The sequence below is a fragment of the Rhinichthys klamathensis genome, unplaced genomic scaffold (assembly GCF_029890125.1).
Source record: "Rhinichthys klamathensis goyatoka isolate OS25496 unplaced genomic scaffold, OSU_Roscu_1.1 h1tg000372l_1, whole genome shotgun sequence".
In the NCBI taxonomy this organism is placed as follows: domain Eukaryota; kingdom Metazoa; phylum Chordata; class Actinopteri; order Cypriniformes; family Leuciscidae; genus Rhinichthys; species Rhinichthys klamathensis.
In genome coordinates this window covers 1,006,453-1,028,131 of record NW_026606879.1, presented here as the reverse complement: position 1 = coordinate 1,028,131, position 21,679 = coordinate 1,006,453, and the positions used below count along the sequence as shown (strand labels likewise).

The 21,679-nt window shown below is 36.1% G+C and overlaps 1 protein-coding gene across 2 annotated transcripts in view; it reads right to left on the bottom strand.

The window, feature by feature from the left end:
• iqca1 (IQ motif containing with AAA domain 1) overlaps positions 1-21,679 on the bottom strand; it is a 51,716-nt gene that overhangs the window by 22,899 nt on the left and 7,138 nt on the right. For both annotated transcript variants that reach the window (XM_056233562.1, XM_056233563.1), the window contains exons 5-9: positions 21,166-21,237; positions 20,171-20,373; positions 17,140-17,224; positions 16,805-16,954; positions 13,952-14,027 (exon numbers count right to left, since the gene is read on the bottom strand). In XM_056233562.1, the coding sequence (XP_056089537.1) occupies positions 13,952-14,027; positions 16,805-16,954; positions 17,140-17,224; positions 20,171-20,373; positions 21,166-21,237 (586 nt within the window). The remainder of the gene's footprint in view (positions 1-13,951; positions 14,028-16,804; positions 16,955-17,139; positions 17,225-20,170; positions 20,374-21,165; positions 21,238-21,679) is intronic.

Below are 21,679 nucleotides of genomic sequence, written 5' to 3'. Positions count from 1 at the left end.
ATCCTGGCTAAAGGCAGTACGCCAGGTTGATTTGGAAACTGGAAGAGGACTGAATGGCAGGGTCTGACCTCACAATGAGTCTGAAGTTGTTTTTCCCTGTTTTGTTCATTTGCATATCATAGAGATAAAAAACAGCAAACTTAATCTAAACTGGCCAGGACAAACATTTGTGAAAGTGTGCTAAATATTACATTTGGCAGATGATTTTACTCAAAGCAACTAGCAGTGAATTCAAAGTTTATATTTTTATCAGTTCATGTATTTATCTGAGAATCAAATCCATGACATTGGTGCTTGTGCTACAGTTCTTGTAACAAAGCCTCATAAACAGCAGGGTTGTGCACCTTTTAAAATTCAATACATTTGAATACATTTTTTAAATTCAAATTCCAGTTTCAGTTGTTCAGGTGTCAGTCAAATTTCAGTTTCTAAATTTCAATTGAGGTAGCAAATAGGAACTAGACCCGAAATTCAAATTGAGCGAGTACATAAAAAATTAGCGTGAGAGCGCAATTCCAAAAAAGCACCGATGGGAGTGGAAAGTTCTGCGCAGACAAGCAGTGCAAATTAGCATCTGGTTTAAGACATGCTTTTTTGGGCGGTAAATAATGGCGCAAATACCAATAAATTGACTACCACAAACCTTGGTAAATCACCTTGAAGGATTCATTTAAAATACTCTACTCCCATAAATTTTGCATCTGTAAGGGAAACTCCTACAAATGCACATGCAATAAGGTCAGCCGCAAAAATAACCCTGTCCACTCAATTTCAGTGCTAATTTTTCACCGTGTGTCTTTAGTAAATCCTGACAGTAGTTTTTTAACACCAAAAAAGATGTTAATAAATCTGGCCCTATGTCTAAAATAATGATGTAAATTTTGAGCAATTGGGACTGATTTGGTGGCAAATTCCAGGTTTACGTCATTTGTCCTTGCATGTTTATGTCGTGTCCGGAAACACAGACAGCTACTATATACAGATCAGCTCTGATATGATCACTGGTAACATTGCACTTCCTCAAACAAAAAGCAGTGTCGAAGAACATATGACTGCTCTGCAGTCATGTAATTTCAACCACAGAATGACGGTAGAGAGGCAAAAATTCTGTACTGCAGCTTGAATGAAGCACAAGTAAAATGAAATTAAAACTGAATTGGGTAACACTTTATTTTGATGGTTCCTTTTGAAAATTCTGTTGACTATAAGTAACTTTGCAACTACATGTCAAATAACTCTCATTTGAGTGTTAATAGACGGTCTGCTTAAATATCTGCTGACTCTTTATTGTGATGGTCCTCCAACAGACATTCTTCTGACTATAAGTAACTTTGCAACTACATGTCAACTTATTTGAACCCTAACCCTTCCAGTCTACTAATACTAACACTCTAATGAGAGTTAGTAGACATACAGGTGCAAAGTTACTTATAGTCAACAGAATGTAAGTAAAGTACAAATCATAACCCTAATAAGTGTATGTTATAACACGGAAAAGGAAAGACTGTCAAGACAGACTCCGAATCTTGGCTTCAGTCTTTTTTGAAAGTTTCTATTAAAAAAAGTTTAAAAGTCACTAGATGGACCCTGTTGGTGTCTTTTTGACCGATTGAGCATGTCGAATCAGTGTTGGCCAGTCTTTGAGAGAGATCCCTCTGATTGGCTGTTCAGCTTATTGAACCAATGAACAAGAATTATAGTTGAACTGATTGAGTAAGAAGTTATTCTTTAATGACAAGAAGTCATTGCGTAATGATTGTGCAAATGTGTAATATGGTGACGTAGCTAAGCTAATAATGGCAGGACTACAAACGAGCAAGTGTTTCCTGTTGGAAAAATGTACTTCCTTTGGTGTGGACCTTGTGCTTTGCAAATCTGCAGATCATTTACATGCACAAACATCTATATTACACACTAAAGGAAAGGTGAAATAAAAAAGCATAATAGGTGCCCTTTAGATTCTGAATTTCGAACAACACTAATAAGCAGTGTTGTCAAGTTCACACAGGGGTCAAAGGGCACTGATGTTAAAGCTCACTCTGGTGGAACCTAAAAATAAGCATCGGACTTTGAAATGAGATCCCTTGGTGAGGTCAGAGGTCAAACTGCCGTCCACAAAGCCTCCTTTTCAAAGTCACATTTTCAAAACATCCCGGGGCAATACGATCCATATAATTGCCTAGTTCCTTCAGAGGGATGCATTCACATAGCCTGGCCTGTTTGTTTAAAGACAACATCCACCTAACTCTCTTGAAAACACATGACTGTTAGGGGTCAGCATTTTAAACCTACTTTATTGGGGCTGAAGACCTGAGAATGGTCCAACCCCACACAGTGCAAGAACAACAGACACTACTGTGGATGAACAGAAAAGCAACAACATTTCTCGTGAGACGGCGGCCAGTTTTGTGGGAAGGGGGAAGCCACACACATCTGCTCTGAACATGGTGTATAAACAGCACATTTGCCACCCACCATATGGGGATTGAGTGAAAAAACACTTCAGGGGCTGGAGGGCGGTCAGCTGTATCTACTCTGCTAGGCTCCGTGGCGGCCTGTTATCTTCACGGTATGGTCTTTTGTACCATTTGTGAAGATTTGTATGCTGGTCAGTATACGACGATGGAGCTGCACTCATTCTGAAAGCCTGTTTTGCTTGTTTGTCCCGGTCATTCAGCTAACAGTGAGAAACAGACACTTCCTTAACACGGCTCTCTTCTGCCAAGAGACTGAAATGAAATCAATCAGTCACATCCAGCAAGTGCGGCATGACGTTGGGATGCAGGAAGGGAAGGAGGGAGAGGGAAGCAAGCGCCAGACAAGACCAAACAGGCAATCTCAATCTTACTACAAATGACTTCCGTGGCCTCCCAATAAGCCACTCTCAACTGCCGTGCGAATGACTTTCCCAACAGAGCTTGTCCCTCTAGGGATCATGCTGGCTATAGTCTGATTCTGGGTAAATATGGTGCTCACCTTTCCGCCTCATTACAACTAAATAAACCCACCACATGATCATATCCCAATTACAGACAGCTGATAAAACAGTGTGCTGCCGATTAACTCGCGCAGCAAAGACCCTCGACTCTAATTAGCTGTCTCACAGGCAGGATGTGGGACATGGACTTCACCATGTTGCTCTGCTGAACACATCATACAAGAGTTCAGAATTGCTGATCACATTGTTTACTGTGACAAGGCTGTTCTTCAAGTTAGGAGAAAGAAGAACATTGTGAAATAGAAGTATAATTTCACATGCTTTTAAAAAAGAGTACTTATTATGGAGATATCATTTGAAAGAAAAACATGAACTGAATGCAATGTCAGTTCATGTCAGTTAATTGCATGTAAATTAAAACATATTATAGATTAAATTAAAAGCAATTAGCTGAACTGCTTTTAGAAGTACAATTTTATACATCATTTCCTAATTACTTCTATGGTCTTTGAAATATGGTTAAAGTTTAAAGTGCCAGATGTACTGACAAGCATTTAGGGTAAAATAAAATGTACTTTAATATATTTTTTTTTAAATTGAAACTTGTTTGAAATGTATTTAAATTGATTTGTAATAATACATTTGAAATGGTGATTTACATATATTAACTTTAAATGTATAACACTCCAGTAAAAACTATAATCGAGCACTACAGTATGGATGCACTTTAGTGTGTTGATAAACACATCAAAATAAGTTTACTTCTTTAAAGCACAACCAAAAATGATTAAAACCTAATGATTTAAAATGTTCTTTAAAACGTTCAATTTAACATTTACAAAGCGCATTTTTAAAAAGTGTACTAAATTGTACTTCAGAAACAGTCATGAAAGTGTATTCTCTAGAAGTACACTTAAGTAGCCATTTATTACAGTTTTAATTAAAATATATACTTTTAAGATTTGAACTACACTACAAGTGTACATTTATTACAATCAGCTGCATTCCTTTTGTTTATAAGAGGAGACAATACAATTAATTAAAAAAAAAAATTATAAAAAATTTTCACTTACATTTTAAAATGTCATCATTTAAAGGTACTGTATTCTATCGACATTGCTGTTGCCAGCAGTTTGGTTGATCAATATAACAGATATAACCAACACATTGTGAGCTGGACATCGCTATTCACTAACCCATGTCAAATATTTAGGAGGTAAGCTCTGATCTCTGCTTTTCATTACACCTTTAAGCTTCATTCCTCAGGAATGTAACCCTTTGCTCCACAGACTGAGCAATGTGACATTTGGAGGAAAATCTTAATGAAAAAAATTAAGCAGCTTTGACTGGGCATATAATTGCTTCCTGTAAGGTTACAGAAGCTAGTTGGCTGAAATATTTTCCAGTCAAAAAGGCATTTCTAAATGCACACACTCACACATGTACATCACACTTTTAACATGCCGTGCTCTCACTTGTAGCATATTTAAGTATTTACATATCCAATAAATATCCTGTACAAAAAATGATAACTAAATATATGGTATCTCGGGCACAGTACAACAGCAGTACTGAAAACGGCACTTCTACTGTATCTGAATGACATATTACATATTAAATTATATATTATATTTGAAATGTTTTATGCACACAGTGTTTCATCTGCTTGGTGAAAAAAATCATAACATGTAAAAATGTACTTATACAATAGCATCAACTAAATTAATAAAAGTAGGCCTATAAACTCTGTATAAGCTACCTCTATGAAAAGCTTTACAGATGAATACAGTGCAGTATGACACCGGCAACAGTTTACATGCCAAATGTATACATGCCAATGCAGCTGTTGTCCAGTTACTGTAGTCAGTCAAACCAGTTGTTGCACTGATCTGAAGTATATCCTACTATTGAATTGAGCTTCACTTGTATTGTACTACATTTACTACAATATAGTTGTGCAGTTTATCATTGTGCAGCACAGCATAATTTTACTCTACAAAACTTGTCACTGCATAGATTGCAGTAATAAACTACCGAGAAAAACAGAGGCCACAGCAAAAATGGCAAAATATTTAGTAGTCTTTTAATGGTCTTAACCATTTTAATCACAAATCACTGGTCAGGAAATTTGCAAGAATTGCACAAACACTAGATAAAGTAGCTTAGCACAGAATAGCCTTCCCCTTTGTTTTCTGTGAATGTTTAAGCCATGTGGGTAAACTTGCAGACAGCTTTTTACAGAAGAAAGTCAGTGCTGTCCCACTCAATGTTAATGGCTTCAAACAGTTCATAAGCAGTTGAAAAATGCTCCAAGGTAGTTTGAGTTTAATGTGAGAACAAATATTCACAATCAAATCTGGACTCTGACCAGGCCAAAACATGAGCCTGATGGACTTGTTCTCAAGCCATTTCTTGTTTGTCTTTGCAATTTGAGCAGGAGCATTTTGTTGAAAAATAACATCTGATCATTCCTCTTTAGATAACAGCTTTTCATTTGTGGGAAGCAAGCCATTCTGCAATAGTCTCCTGTACTCCAAAGCATTAAATGACTTTTCACAGTGAAGTAGCTCAACAATACCAGCAGCTGAAAAGGCTCCCCACAGAATGACACCTCTTCCTCCATGCTGTGGTAGAGACGCATTTATTATTATATTTCTCAGCAGATTTTCAGAGACACTGCTCTTGAGCATCACCATGCAACTCGTGTTTCATTGTGATTCATTACTCCACATACAGCTTCTCATTTTCTGCCTTAAATGTTATTCCGTCTTTGGCGTTATTCTGAGAAATCAGAGGCTTATTTCAATAGTGCATTTGCTTAAATTATGCTAATTTCCTGACCAATAATTTGAGATTAACCCCCTGGGGTCGGCTATCGCGCCGGCGCGATAGGCAGACTTTTTTTCTTATCAGTGCAAAAGAGACTCAAAATACTCTGTTGATTTTAATCTTACATGTAAGTGTTATACATCAGTCGATCCTGTTTAGTGTATATTATTTTTCTGTATACTCACAATAAAAACAAAGTGTTGTGCTTTTTGTCAAATGAAGAAAAATAAACATGATGCGAGTTTTGCCTTCTCTCTGTCAGTGCAGTCCATTCTGAAACGCGTCCGAAAAATTAACTCTAACTCTGCAAATACTTGTCACACAGGCACGAGAGATTTTTCTTTATGAAGCTTGAATTCTCTTCTTTTCAATGAAGTAATTTATATAAAAAACAAATATTCTCAGTTTATGTAATCTGTATGAAAAGAGAGTGCTGTCAGAATTTTTTTCCCCAGCTCATTACACTTCATTACGCGTTAATCTGACACGCCCACGGAGAACGCGCGCTATTCAAACGCAAATGTAGAGGAAAGCCATGACAACGCCCACATCAGCCGTTCCACCGCGGCGGTAAAATGTGGGGTGTATTTGCTACCTTTTACCGCTAAGAGGCGCTACAATCATAGACTCTGAAAAGTGTTCGTTTATTCTCTCTAATGCGTAATCTGCTGCTCATTCAGAGCGATTGAAAGCTGGTAGCAGATGAATTCAACAAGTGAAACGTAGTTAAAATAATTCATTACCACAATACTGAAATTAGGCTGAAATACTGAAATGAAATTGAATAAATAATGAAAACATAAAACATTGCAATAAAAACATTTAGGCTACATCAATGAAGCTTTACAAAAGCATAAGACTTTAACTCTAACAGCGTACAAACGGTGGCTCAGTGATCAACGCATCAACACGAGCTTCAGGGAGCTTCAATCGACCCGAGATCGAATCTCAATGTGGCATACATGTTGTTAACCGATGTTGGCCAACAGCGTTTATATTTTACCTTCTTGATGCTTAAATAGCTAACTGTTTATAACTGTTTACTTATTTAAAGTCAAGAGTTTTGTTTAATTATCATTACAACATAAATTTGCTACATTCCAGTAGAACCGCAGCCGCTGCACAAAGGACACAAACTGATGAAAGATTGTCAGCCGATTGCATCAGAAAATGAAAATGAAGAAGCTCGTCTTTAGTCTGCTAAATTATTGTGTAATGTAAAAGAACACTAAAATTACTTAAGTTTGAAACCAAGTTCGAACATTTCAAGGTTTAAATAAAGTGTTTTTTTTTATTTAAAACAGGGTTGCATCGGGTTTAGAGTTTATTTCTTTTGCGATGCAAAATAAGAAACACTAGGCTAATATTATTCTTGCGACATTTTAAATTTGTATTGCCAAATAAATGACATTAAACAATTAAAACAGTAGGCCTACAAAACGAAAATTGTCCAAAGCAACATAATTAAATTAAAACATGCGTTTTTCTTTGCCTCTCTCGCGCTGAATCTCTTTTTAACAAGTTTATTTAGTCTCCCTCGCTCTCCATATGAAAGAGGAACATTAACACCTAGGCCTATTGTCCTGCGCGCACAGCACTGAACTGTCCCCCAACCCCCCACAGGCTATCGGAGTCTGAGGCTGATTTAACACAAAGAGAAGTCGTAATTCACACTTAAATCGCTATTCTAGACAGTGTTGATAATGAAGGAATTAAATGATTTAAGTTACATGTAGCCTAGTGAATTTTCTGTCATAAAAGTTTATTACTAAATATTTCATTATTTCAATAATTGATGAAATAAAACTGGTTTGGGCCAGCTTTTTCCAAGCAAAACTAAATATAATCTGAAAAAACGCATGTTCATTTGTTGTCATGAACAAAATGTTCAACTTAATATTAAATTCTACAGGGATCTTTGGATCCTTTCAACCAGGCATGCAATTTGTGAATTAAGTTTTTATTATTTTTTTTATTATTCAAATAAATATCGAACCACGGTGCTTCGTGGTAATGCTGCTAAATTAAATAACATGTAGGCCTATAGAATAATTATGAACTTAAATGAAACAATATCGCAACATTTCGACAAATACATTATTTGATCTGTTTTTACATTTTAATTCAGGGCGATTTAGCCTGCTACATTTCATTAGAGCGAGATTTTCACCCTTGTCATTTTCTCATTGGGAAGCGCTTACATAGGCTACATGTTTGAGTAGATCCTCTGTACCTCTCGTTTTCATATGGATTACATAATCAGATAACATTTATTAGCCTGAATATTTAGACATTTAAAGGCATTAGACAGAGCCGATTTCTTATAGTGACTGAGCTGAAGTGGCTTTCGGTTCATTTTTGTGACGCGCAGTTCCCGGAGACAGAGACGACAGATAAACTTTTGTCGTTAGCAAAAGTTCGAATAAAACCCGATTTTAGAAAAATGCATAGGGCCACTCGGCGTGGTCTGCCAAAACACTTAATTATAAACTTCAATATTTCATTCAAAATAATCTCAAAACGCTTTGTGAAATTTTGAAAAGCCGTGCATGCATTAAGGCCACTTGAACTATGGACAACTGAAACGCTGGTTTTGATTTTATTGTTTATCGTTGTTTAAACGTGCTTGTTCTGTTGCATATCTCTATTTTATATTTGATATGGTCTATTGGTGAAGTAGCCTATAGCATTGATTACTGTGGAGGGAGGGGTGTGGGGATTCAAATAATTCAGCAGAAGCAGGGATGTTTAGACCAGAAGGAAATCCCCGTCCCCCTGGCAAATCACACTTTACTTAAAACCATGTTTTTAAAAACTCTAGGTTGTAGGGAATCAAAAAAATAATAATAATAGGCCTAATAAAATATATATATATATATATTGGCTATATATATAAAATTACTTTTTTTACAGAACTGCTTTTGAAATTACGATTGGCCTCATACGATTGGTACAGATGCAAAGTCGTTCTGTTGGATACTATTGTTCCTTAGTGTAAAATGGAAATGCATGGTAATTTTATTTTATAAATATAAGCAAAAAACTGTATGGTGTACCAGAGTTTTAGAGCTACACAAATCTCTCTGCATTAATAAATATAAAATTTACAATAGACCATGTTTGTTCGGGATTTGAACCCGTGTCATCTTGATGATCGAACCGTAAGTTCTACCACTCGGCTATGAATTTTCTCACTGAGAAATGCCCAAACGTTTGTTTGTCATGAGCGAGAAAACGTTTTGTCGTTAGCCTGTGAGTGTAGGCCTACTTTAGCCTACATGAATAAAAGTAGACCTTTTACAGTTTTAAAAGATGATATCTTATCTGTATGACCAACAATTACGCAGTAAGTTCTTTTAGCTGTTATGAGAAAAATAAATTCAAATGAACGCGCCGCCGCGTTTGTCAAACTCTAATTCAACATGCCAGAATAAAGCCAGATTTTAGAATAATGCATAGCCACTCGGCGTGGTGTGCCAAAATACCCTAATTATAAACTTCAATATTTCATTCAAAACCATCTCAAAACGCTTTGTGACATTTTAAAAAGCCGTGAATGTATTAAGGCCACTGGAACCCGGATCGTAACTGCAACGCGCTGCATGTCTCAATACAGGAGCAGAAGCGCTGGTTCAGATTGTATTGTTTGTTGTTTAAACGTGCATGTTGCATATTTAAAAATATTTGTTTAAAAATAAATGTTTGTTGTAGGCTTATTTGCAAATTACCATAACTTGTAGAATTTCATCCTTACTGTTAATTGACAGTAGCCCCACTTACGTTTTGATAAATGTCCCTTTGCGCCACCTGGCGGTCATTTCGCGAACGACTTTGAAATGCGACTGGTTTATTTTTATTGTATTGGTCTACTTTAAAAAATAATACTTTATAAGACATTTATGGAAAAAGACTATTTTCTTTTCAAGATTCTGTAGAATGGCCCATATAGCATTTGACTAGAATTTGTTTCCAGGTATGACTAAAAATGTGCTTTTGGCTTTCATTTATATTTTGATTGTTTGTATATATATATATATATATATATATATATATATATATATATATATATATATATATATATATATATATATATATGTGTGTGTGTGTGTGTGTGTGTATATATATATATATATATATATATATATTTAGGCTATATATATACAAGAAAGAATGCAATGACAATATATATATATATATATATATATATATTGTCCTTGCATTATTTCTTGTGTGACACCCCTGAATGAAAGGCTCATTATTATGTAGGGTCACTGTCTGAGAACCACTTAATATTCATGATAGGGGTTGGGCCGTTCCGCCCATCTGCATATTGCCTTGGCAAACAAAAAAATGTTTTTCACAATTTAAAACAATCTATTGGTTTATGTGAATGATTAGGAAGGATGATTTTCAGATCATTTTGAAGCCAGAACTCGAAGCGTCAACATCCATTTGTCAAAAGTCTTGTGGACACATATTTAGTATTTGTTTTGTGGTCTTATTTCAGCAGCTTTCATTTTAATTTTTTTCAATAACCACGCATAAACAATATTCTCTTAAAAATACAAACAATGTACATACAAGTTGCTCACAGATTATGGTAGCCCTGTTTGTGCTATATAGAGTGAATTTACACCTTTGCCATTAACATGTTTATAAATAACTGAAAAAAGCACAAATGTAAGGGCATCACAGAACATCCAAATGGCCCCAAAAACACCTCAGACCCCAGAGGGTTAAGACAAATAAAATTGGCCCATTTTTTTATTATTTGTTTTTGCCCAGGAGTTTTGTACAATCATACTGCAGTTTTACTGCAGTTAATTTCTGTAACGGAGAGATTAAGCATCAAAGAACTGCAACTGACGTGACTTGACGTCAACGTGTCTTGTGATGAATACATGTGGAGGGTCTGATAATAGAAAGAACTTTAGCAGATGTGAAGTGGGTGATGCGCTTTAGTGAACCTCTATGTTTTATAAAGAACGATAGACTCATTCAGAGTTACAAGCTAAAAGCACAGCTGTGAGATAAATGTGAGATTCGGTGACTTAAAAGACAGTTTTCCTTATCAGATGTTGACTTTAAAAGACACCTCAGACCTCCCTCAGGTAACAGGAAGTAAATGAGACTAGCAGGAGCAGATGAAAAAGAAATCTAACAATATGTGGCTGACCCGAGATGGTCTGTAATGGACCGGACCACAGCTAAAAAGGGGTTGCCCATGGTAATTCCCCACTGGTGTGTAATGAACAGTGCAGTCTATTGATGGGAGTTTTCTAATCACTGAACACAGGCAACAGTGCAGGATGCTGTCATAGCAATTTATCCTGGAAATGCTAGACTGACATGTTCAGAATGGGTTTTTGCAGACCTCTGGTTCACCTGCTCCCTACTGACAAACATTCACAGACATGCACAAAAACATTCAAATGGTTCTGAAAGATCTAAGATCTAGCTCTCTACCCTGCCTTCATGGATCACTGAAACACAGAAGTGCAGTCCAGTCTTCTCATTTCCTGTTGAGCGACCTTAAACCTCTACACAAACAGGAAGTAGTGTCTCAGTCATTAACATGCTTGTCTTGTCAAGAGGTTCCAGGGGTGCCTTGATTGATTTGCTGCTCAACGGGCAATGTTGAGGTTGGGTTATGGCTCCTAAACACACAATCTCCTCCTCACACATTACAGAATAAGACCCAAGTGAAGCATCAGGTCAGATAGGACATATAGCCTAATGTGTTAAAGCCATTTGTGTGAATGGGGAAAAAAAAAGTTATTTTCTCTGTTCAAATAAATGGCCAGATTTTACATTACAACCACGATATATGGAAGTAAAATGTATAAATGCAGTGTATGGTAAAAATGTAAGATAATACATATACTTTTAGAGCAGAACATTGTTAAAACGTTTTTTTTTTTTTTGTAGTAAAAATTTTGGTAAAAAAACAGCATCAGTTATTTTCTGTCATCTGTTGGCTGCGTTACATTATATGATCACACTCATATTTATGCAAATGCTTTTAAACCATTCAAGTGCGACAAAAGAGAACGTGCTGTCTGTGAATATCCTCCTGACACACACACAATGCACAGAAAGATGGACGCCAGTATCGTGCTCACAGACAACGCGACAGAATCGAGTTCTCTTTCATGCTCGAACAAACAACAACATACACAAATGCCAAACTGTCCGTTTTGTCAAGTATCCTCATAAGAGCAGTCTTAAATGAACGTAAAGAGTTGTGAGAAAATGGGAGGTGTGTGAGATGTGCAGCAGCGGCAGGTATAAAAGTGACAGAAGCCACTAATTCTGTCATTATTGTTAATCAAAGAAACAAAGGTAACAGGGAAAATTACTCACTTTAAGGTTAAGGTTACTTTATTGTCCCCGAGGGGCAATTATTTGTACAGCCAGCAGATAAACACAAGGCACAACACACAACACTACCACAAGGTATAAAACGCACATAATCTCTAAAAATACATCGAAAAATAAGTTAGTTATTAAGTACATTAAAACAGTTCTGGCAATTTGTTTAATATCGAGATCGAAGTCGGGATAAGAGAGTTTCTGTATCTATTTGACCTGCATCTGGGCATGGAGTACCTACGGCCTTTTGTAGCTTTAATAAGGATTAATCTATATTTATTATATTTATAATATATATATTTAACTTCTGTATATTTCCTACCTGTTAGACAGGAAGGGCACAGGTAAATATGCCATTTATTATGGGTTTATGTGAGGATTGTTTTAACGCCACTTAAATTAAAAGTTGTCATATTTTTTGAAGCCTAATTAATGTTAAAAAAAATAACATTATTTTTACGAGAGTGATACGACGCATGCGCGAGAACTGAGAAGATGACGCTCTCGATCATTTGATGGGAAAGTGTGAAAGGTAAGCCATTCATTTTGCGGCATTGGTAAGGCACTTTTACGTTTACTCGTTGGTTTCTCACGATTGGGACATCCAGGGAATGCACACTTTAGAACCATTTTAAACACTACATCGAGACCCATCTGTGTCATCTTCTCAGTTCTCGCGCATGCGTCGTGGCGCTCTCGTGAACTCACGTCAAAGGCCCACACGGAAGAAAATGAATAGTTGAATAAAGTCGTTATTTTGGGGATTTTTTGCACACAAAAAGTATTCTCGTCAATTGATAAACTCAAGGTTGAGCTACTGTAGTCACTTTGACTATTTTAACTATGTTTTTAGTAACTTTTCTGGACCGGCAGAATGAAATTGCCTAGAAGCCTATGAAGGAGTGATCACACTCTCAGATTTAATCAAAAATATCTTAATTTGTGTTCTGAAGATGAACGAAAGTCTTACGGGGTTGGAACAACATGAGGGTGAGTAATTACTGACAGAATTTTCATTTTTGGGTGAACTAACCCTTTAACACTATGTCTGGACTATGTAATGGACTAAACAGTTATGAATTGTAAAATATACAAGCATCTAAATGCCTCCAGTAAGGCCTGAAACACTGTATTTTTACAGTGAATGCCTGGCAAATAAGCTGTCAGTTTTTTACCGTAAAGAACAAAGTTTGTTTTACAGTGTACACTTGTTTGGAGAGAATTGGATGAACGGCTATCACTTCACAAACAAATGTAGTTAGATATACGGCCTGTGAAAACTGTCATTGCCGTGAAACCAAGGCAACTGGGGGGTTGACAGACGACTGCTGTTGATTATAGAACGAGGAGGAGCTGAACTTCAATGTGGCGTCAGGAGACTCCATTTTAATGAGAGGGCAAGAAAACGTATCTGTAGTCACAAAAGAAGGGGGAAGGAGAAAGACGTATAGAGAGAGAGAGAGAGAGAGAGAGAGAGAGAGAGAGAGAGAGAGAGAGAGAGAGAGAGAGAGAGAGAGAGAGAGAGAGAGAGAGAGAGAGAGAGAGAGAAAAGGAAAGACGCTCCATGTGGGGTGGGGAACCATCTGGACCGGTCTTGACCTGAGAACTGACATGGCCCTATCATTATTGGTTACTTAGACGTATTCCAGACACATCTCATGTCACAACTGTGATGAAAGCTCCCTCGCTCATTGACCTCACACAAACACTGTTGACATTGTTGAGAATTAGTCATTTGGTCAGGGAAAAGCTGCATAAATTATCGATGACAGACACGCAGACTGCACCCTTTCGCCGTCATTTCCCACTTACCTTTGTACAGTTTGGCTCCCTCGACTACTGTAGGAAGGAAATTACTGGGAGTCATCTTCCATCCCTTCTCTTCTTCCTGCAAAACAGACAGTTAGTATCAAGGTGGGCCCTTCATAAGCACAGCATCACTGTTTTCCTGTAAATGAACTTCTCTGAAAGTTCTCTGAAATAATGAAAGTCAAGTTATGGATAAATCAGCCAAGACTGAGATTCCACACGTGTGATCAAAGCTCTTCCCAGGGCGATGTGCTTGCATGCTGCTCTGGTGCGGGGTCAGTCTCATTTTAATGATGTGAATACACAGCAGGGGCTGAACGCGATGCTGCGAGTATGATTTACGGCGCCTCCTGTTTTCCTTTCTCTCAACTAGGGGTCGCACATTAAAAGTAAATCAACGTCCTCGCATACTCACGCGAATGTTTGGCTTGCTTGTCAGAAGCACACACTCAGACCGCAGAGTGTGTCTGCTCAGGAGCAGAGCTTTTTAAAAGGAATAAGCCAAATGGAGGCTGTATATTTTATTGGCTGTCTTCCTTTAAACACATTTCTCCATTAGCAACTAATGACCCCCAAAAGAGACAGAAATCCATCTGAAAATATGAAAGGCACTTAAGTGCTTGGGAGCAGTGATTTATGATTATTCATGTGGCATTAGACAGAACTTCCAAATGGATCTAGCAGCTCATATCAAAGAACCATGTGACCATAGGTCAGGAGTACAATGAATTCATGCCAGGTTTAATATAATTTAGCTCCAACTGAATTTGTCAGGTAATAAAACATTTGCAACAGCCTATATGGCAAAAATAGATATAATTTCATATATATATATTTAAATATATATATATATATATATATATATATATAGCTTTGCTAATACAGCTTTTAAGATGTAGGCCTACTCACACAAATATATAATTATATGTTTTAGTTACTTATATTTTCTTAATTTTTTTGCCATTTTTTATATATATTTTCAATCTGTATCGTCCAAAATATATACAAAAAAATACATTTTGCTTGCACTCTTTTTCTTAATATAAGAAAATACAAATTTAATATAATATTTTATAAATTTTCTGGTAACACTTTAGAGTAAGTTTCCATTTGTTAAGATTAGTTAACATGAACTAACAATGAAAAATACTTTAACAAAGATTAATAAATTATTATTATTATAATGTTAATTTCAACATTTACTAATAAATTATAAAAACTGAAAGTTGCACCAGTTAATATTTTATGAACCCAAGCTAACATTAACTAACAATGAACAGTTGTATTTGTATACTTTTATTAACTAATGTTAACACATATTAATAAATACAATAACAAATGTTATGGCCACTATTTCATGCATTAACTAATGTTAGCATCTTGAAGTACATTTAGCCTTTTTTTAACAAAATATATATTAAATTTGAATATACTTCCTAAAATATATTTCTTTAAGCTGCACAGTTTACAGCTTATTTGAAATATGTTTTGGCCATGTCGTAAGCATTGGTGGAATACATTAAATATTTACTAATCACAGTTTTATAAACATTCTTTTCTTTGTAAACTATGTATTTGGTGCTTCTTTTTTCTTTAACGAGGAGCCTTTGAGTGGCACTTGGAATAGGCCTAAACTAGGCCAACATAAGAGCTTTGACAAAAATTCCTTAATGAACTATTGAAAGGCTCAGCTTTCACACAGGATGTGAGCATTTGAAAAAGGTCAGATTGGTCTTTCGGCCTCATTGTGAGCTGATATCAGTGGTTTGGCTCTCCAATGAGGATTACAGGTGCTCTCATGAAGGAAAGCCTGAACAAAGGCTCCATTCTAGATCTCCGGAACGCAGCCAATCAGCGTGAGCGGGCATTTTTATCGCTTGACTGGTTCACAGTAATCACTGGTCAGCATATGACGTTCAGAGGTCAAATCACAGAACATAAAACCTCACATGAACCTAAATCACTTTGGACTTCAACATGAGAGACTGCTGTCTGCCACGCCTAAGCTTTAATCATTTGTCAGGTTCAACTCTTTGTTCAAATAAAATGTAGGAACACAGGAAATCAGGATGTCATAGTAGAGAAAGCAGAACCTCTATCTATGTTTAACCAGAGGAAGAGTTCTGAATAGAGAGAGCAAGAGGTTATCAAGGATACAGTGAAATCGCCTTGCTGAAATCACAGCTATTTCCGGAGACTGTGGATGAGTTTAACAAACTAACATCCTCACCATTCATTCCTCATCTTAATCTACCCTGAACAGAACACAGGCAGGGATATTCAGGCACATTTACAATGTGTAATTATGCATGAGAATATGAGTGTACTGAGTATATTAAATGTCTTTTCTTAGATGGAACAATGCAAGTGCTGGTGCGAAATGTCATAATTCTCTCATCTGATACACTTTTTTAACTTAACAGTGAAACTTCAGACCTTCTCACCTAAGGGAAACCTGTCAAATAAAACTCCCTAACACATATGTTGATAGGAATGCTTGTAAACTCACTTTCATCTAACTGCAATGCAAAAACGTGCCTGTAATGGAGATGTCAATGTCTTATTGCATCCTATTCTTGTTACAAGGACAAGGAAACACTAAACGAGAAAGTACAATGAAAAACCAAGTGGTTTTTCTTTAAAATCTGCTCTGTAATCAAATTATCCACGCTCCATGCAGTTCAACCAATGAAGTGTCGTTCACTGTGTGTGGGCCTGACCACAGAGGTCATCGGAGTCACTAGATACTCAAATATGTGCCACATCAGCTGATTTAATTCTGCAGACAGATACTTTGAAAAGCCTTTATTGATTTCTGTGCAACTGTGATACGGTGTTATGAAGGCATGGCCTTACCTCTGTATCTCCTTTCCCCTTTTTTCCTTTCATCTTCCCTTTTTTCTCTTTCTTCTTCTTTTTGCGGTCATTCCCCTTTTTGTCCTTATCTTCTTTCGATTTTTTCTTCTTCTCCCTCTCTTCTTCCTTAGCAGCAAATTCAGCAGCAACCTTTAAAACATTTACTGTATGTAAACATTCTTAAACAAAGATTAATGGAAAAAAATCTTAAAAAAAGAACAGTATCAAGAAGCAGTATACATCTGAAATGAAATAATATTTCTTAGTAATAGTACAGTAATTGAGTCTGTAACTGTAATTCTGGATGGATTGAATGGACTGATAGGATTTATAACCTGCTCTGGTGTCTTCTGAGCAAATATGGAAGCAGATCCTCCATCTTCAGGGCTTGGAAAGTCAGGGAACTTCCCAGTGGCATCTCTGAAACACAAAACAGTGTATATATATATATAAAATGTATTTATTTATTTTCCCTTTATTTAACCAGATAAAACTTTGAGATTAAAAATCTCTTTTACAGAAGTGACCTGGCCAAGATGAGCAGCACAACATTATCAAAAAAGAAAAAAATTATAATAATTAAAAAATAAATAAACAAATAAAAGGAGAAAGAAAATCACCATGACATTAAAACATATCATCAAAACAATTAAAAACAAATATATATATATATATATATAAAACATCCAATGTCTTTTTTAGAAACAGTTGAAATATACATGTAATCATCCAGAATAAAGAGAACAAATATAAAACTGTCTATTGAGAGACTGAGACCTACAAAAACACCTATAACTCATAAACGTATTTCAAATTTCCCTCCCAACTTTTTTTTTTTTCAGAATTCCCTCCCAAAACAAAAAAATATATGTGTGAGAAAACCAATTTTCTTAAAGATTTTTTAAAGATGAGGTAAGGCAGACTTCACGTCTGTGTGAGCATATAGATAAACAAAGCAGATCGCGTGAACAAAGGCAAATCAATCATATTTGAACTGTGAACTTCACACATGGGGAGGATACATTAGCCAGGTCCAGCGCTGACTCTCAGGGGAACTAGGGCAGGTTTAGAATAACAGGGTAAAAGTGTCAGTCAGGGCCCGGCCTGAGCTCTCTGCTCTAGCTAACTTAATCAGTAGCACACAATTGAAACTCACTTCCAATATGGTAGCACACACTGAAAGCTCTACTACTGTAATGCTTCATTGTAGAGTGCATTAGTGCCTGTCAACTTTTTCAGTGGCGTTGATTCTGGAGGTATTTTTTCCATTCGTTTTCCCCATTTGGATTTCATAAAAAGTCTTTATTAAGTTGTTATAAGCCATGAAACCAGCCAACCAGCTACGAGGGGATTCATAGCATTACAAACTTTTATTTGAAGCAAAAAAGTATTTGAAAATCAGAAAAAAAGACAAAAGTACAAGACTTAACGGGTATAGTAAGGGAAAGAACTACAATCCCATGAACCACTACAAATGACATAATCAAATTAAAATGATGGCTAAATTTAAAATTATTAATTTAGAGTTGTTGATTATGCCTATAGGAACTATATTTTAAGTTTATTGCAATATTTAAGTATTTTAACTGCATAGCAAGACTCAATTACATCATTTGTGGTGCTTCTTGGACGTGATTTTCTCTAATTGGTGGATTTGTCTGGGTAATGTAGTTTTTCAACACAAATTCAACTGTAAAACACGATCCTTTTTAAAATAAGTTGAAATAATGCGAACGGATGGCTTCAATAAAATCATATCCGATTGATTCCAAACAACCTCATAACTCAAAGTAGGTCTGTCTTTAAAGGTTATCATTAAAAATCAATTTCCCTATCAAGAAAATTAATTCATATTTTACTTCTGGAACCCGCCTGCTGCACTCTGTTAAGAGGGTGAAACATTTTATAATGGCGAGACGTGTATATGTTTTACAGCAAAGGTCTGGCTGGCTGCTCAAATACTCCACCTTCACTTCAACAGCACATGGAAACCACGCCAACATACTTCACCTTGCGGGTCCTGACCCGGGATCCCATACATCCCTTATACAACAAGCAGGGACCCAGCAAGGTCACTGGAAGGGGCCAGAGAAAGGGGCCGCTAAACGGAGACAAAGCTACTGAACCCCCCCCCCCCCCACCACCACCACATTGTGTTGTCCAACTGAGATGACTTATGACTGTTGTCTCGGCATTAATGGGCAGCAGCATGCATTGGCAGGCCGTAAATCAGGCTGGAATGCACTAATAAGCCCAGTCTCACTCTACACCGTGCACACTTGCAAATATCACATGCATTAGGTAAGCATAAACAGCCCTGGGTAAAAGTGACCATCGCTTTGACTGCTTACATTCCAGCCTCTGCACAAAAGGAAGAGACGAAGGACCAGGAATGTACTTTACAATTAAGAGTGAAATAATGGGTTGAGAGAATGGAGAAAAGCAAGGAAAAGCTCTTGTGAGTTTAGAAGCAAATTAACAGATTATCTAAAGGGGAAGTCTGAGTGGTAGAAGCTTACATAGAGGTGATTAGTTCCAGAGATTCTGCGAAAGTAATTTAGGGAATGCTGAGTAACAAAAAGTCTTTATTTCAAGTGGAAAAATATTATTGCACTATTTCCACAATTTGCCAGTTACTTTTATACCTCTCCATGATAAAGAAATATCTTTAAAAATAAAAAAATCAATTTTAAAACATATGTGCCAAGTTCCTATACATGTATTATTTTTTTATCCATATTGGTTTCATATGATTTTGAAAAACCTTAATACCATTTTCACAAAAAGTTTCAATTTAAAAAAATGTCATGTGGTGTAACCATCAAGTAAAAAGTATTTTCCTTATTGAATACATGTCTGTAAACATCCTAATCATTTTTGTACATATAAATATTTTTCAAGATAGAAAGTATTTTTCATCATCGAGAAGGATTAATCTAATTACTTTTTAGGGGGATTCACACCACATAATGTCAAATTATCTGCCTTTTTAAGAGACTTACTGACAGTAGGGATTTTATAGTCAATTTTGTAGTATTTTTTAAATATTAATATGCAGTTGCTTAATTAAATATTATATTTTTTACTTATAAGAAATAATAATAAAAGATTAAACTACTTAACAATGGGTTCTTTTCAAACTTTAATTCTTTTATAACAAAAGTTTTTTTTTGTGCAGAAATTGAATCATAGATGGATTGTATTTATGAACTGGATTATACATTAATTTCGGAATAAATAGGACAAAAACAAATTGCATCATGTCTTTGACCCACCTATCATCTTTAATGTAATTACATTTTTTAAGCTAAAATGTAATCCAACTTAAACTGGAGATGGTATCTGTAATTTTTGTGTATGGCTTACCGACACTCAATAAACCACTGCCTTATTTGTTCTTGCAGGCTTTCTTTAATATCTGGGCCATCCACACATTGCACTGACTCTTTGATGTTGGCAAGTGCCCTCTGGTACTCAGCCTCATGCTCCTGCTGCATGCCATGCCTCCTACTTGCCAGCTGATGGGCATGCAATTGGGCAGGGGTAGGTGTTGGTTGCTGGGCTGGTATCTGTAATTAGGGCACCAGGAGACAAGAGATGAAAAAACTGACAATGAAGGGTACAAAAAGTTCAGAATGTGGTTTCACCAAAAATAGCAGAAGTTATGTACAAAACATCAAAATTCATGAAGAGACTTGCTTTTCACGAACAGTAAATTCCCAGCTAACAAACATATATTCTAAGAATGTTTTGCTAACGTTCCCATAAAGTTATGAAAACTTTATTTCTGAATGCTCCCTGAATGTTTTTCTTGGTTATACGAATTTTAATAGAACATTCTATCTTATATTTTGCAGATATTTTGGGAACATTACTTTTTAACGTTCTGAAACAAGTAGTAACATTTAAAGGCATAGTTCACCAAAAAAATTAAAATTGTCATAATTTACTTGTTCCAAAACTGAATGAATTTATTTCCTCTGCTGAAAACAAAAGAAGATATTTTGAAGAATGTCGATCACCAAACAGTTGATGGGCCCTATTAACTTCCATTGCATTTTTTCCCCCGTACTATGGAAGTCAATGGTCATCATCTGTTTGGTGACCGACATTCTTCAAATTATCTTATTTTGTGTAAGCAGTAAGAAATTCATTCAGATTTGGAACAACTTTAGGGTGTGTAAATGACAGAATTTTCATTTTTGGGTGGACTATCCCTTTAAGTAATGTTAGACGAACGTCAAACTAAAACGTTTCAGAAAAATAAATGTATAGGCCGGATAACAGACTGGAAGAATGTTTGCCAAAAATCTGAGAACATTCCCTGTTAGCTGAATTTGGCAGAGCAACCTGGTGTTTACCATTCCCAAAAATATCATCTCCTCTAGACACTCCTTTTTGACCCTCGTCCTGTCTCGATACCCCCGCCAAACCTAGAAGATGGAGCGAAAAACACATGATAATAGCAGAAAATATGAAAACCTAAAGCTGAAGACACATACCAGAAATGATGCTATCATAGTCAATTTGAGATCAAGAACATTCATCTGTTCTTGTGTTATCTGGTGAAAACAGTCTACCGTCTTCTTGCATTCACTGTGGACTTTTAGATGAGAAGAATGCACAACAGCAACCGAAATTCTAATCTGACAAACATAATTTCCTCATACAGTTTGTCAGTGAGAATGTGAGGATATTTATATCACCTCAAGATTAAGGCAAATCAATCTCAAGTCTCAGCTTATAGTCCATAAATGCAGACAAGGGTTTTCAATCATTTTCTATATTACTTTTAATGAATCCTCTTTTTTAGTTTGAACAACAATGATGCTAAAACAACAATAGCCAACTGAAGAGAGAGGATTATGTTTCCAT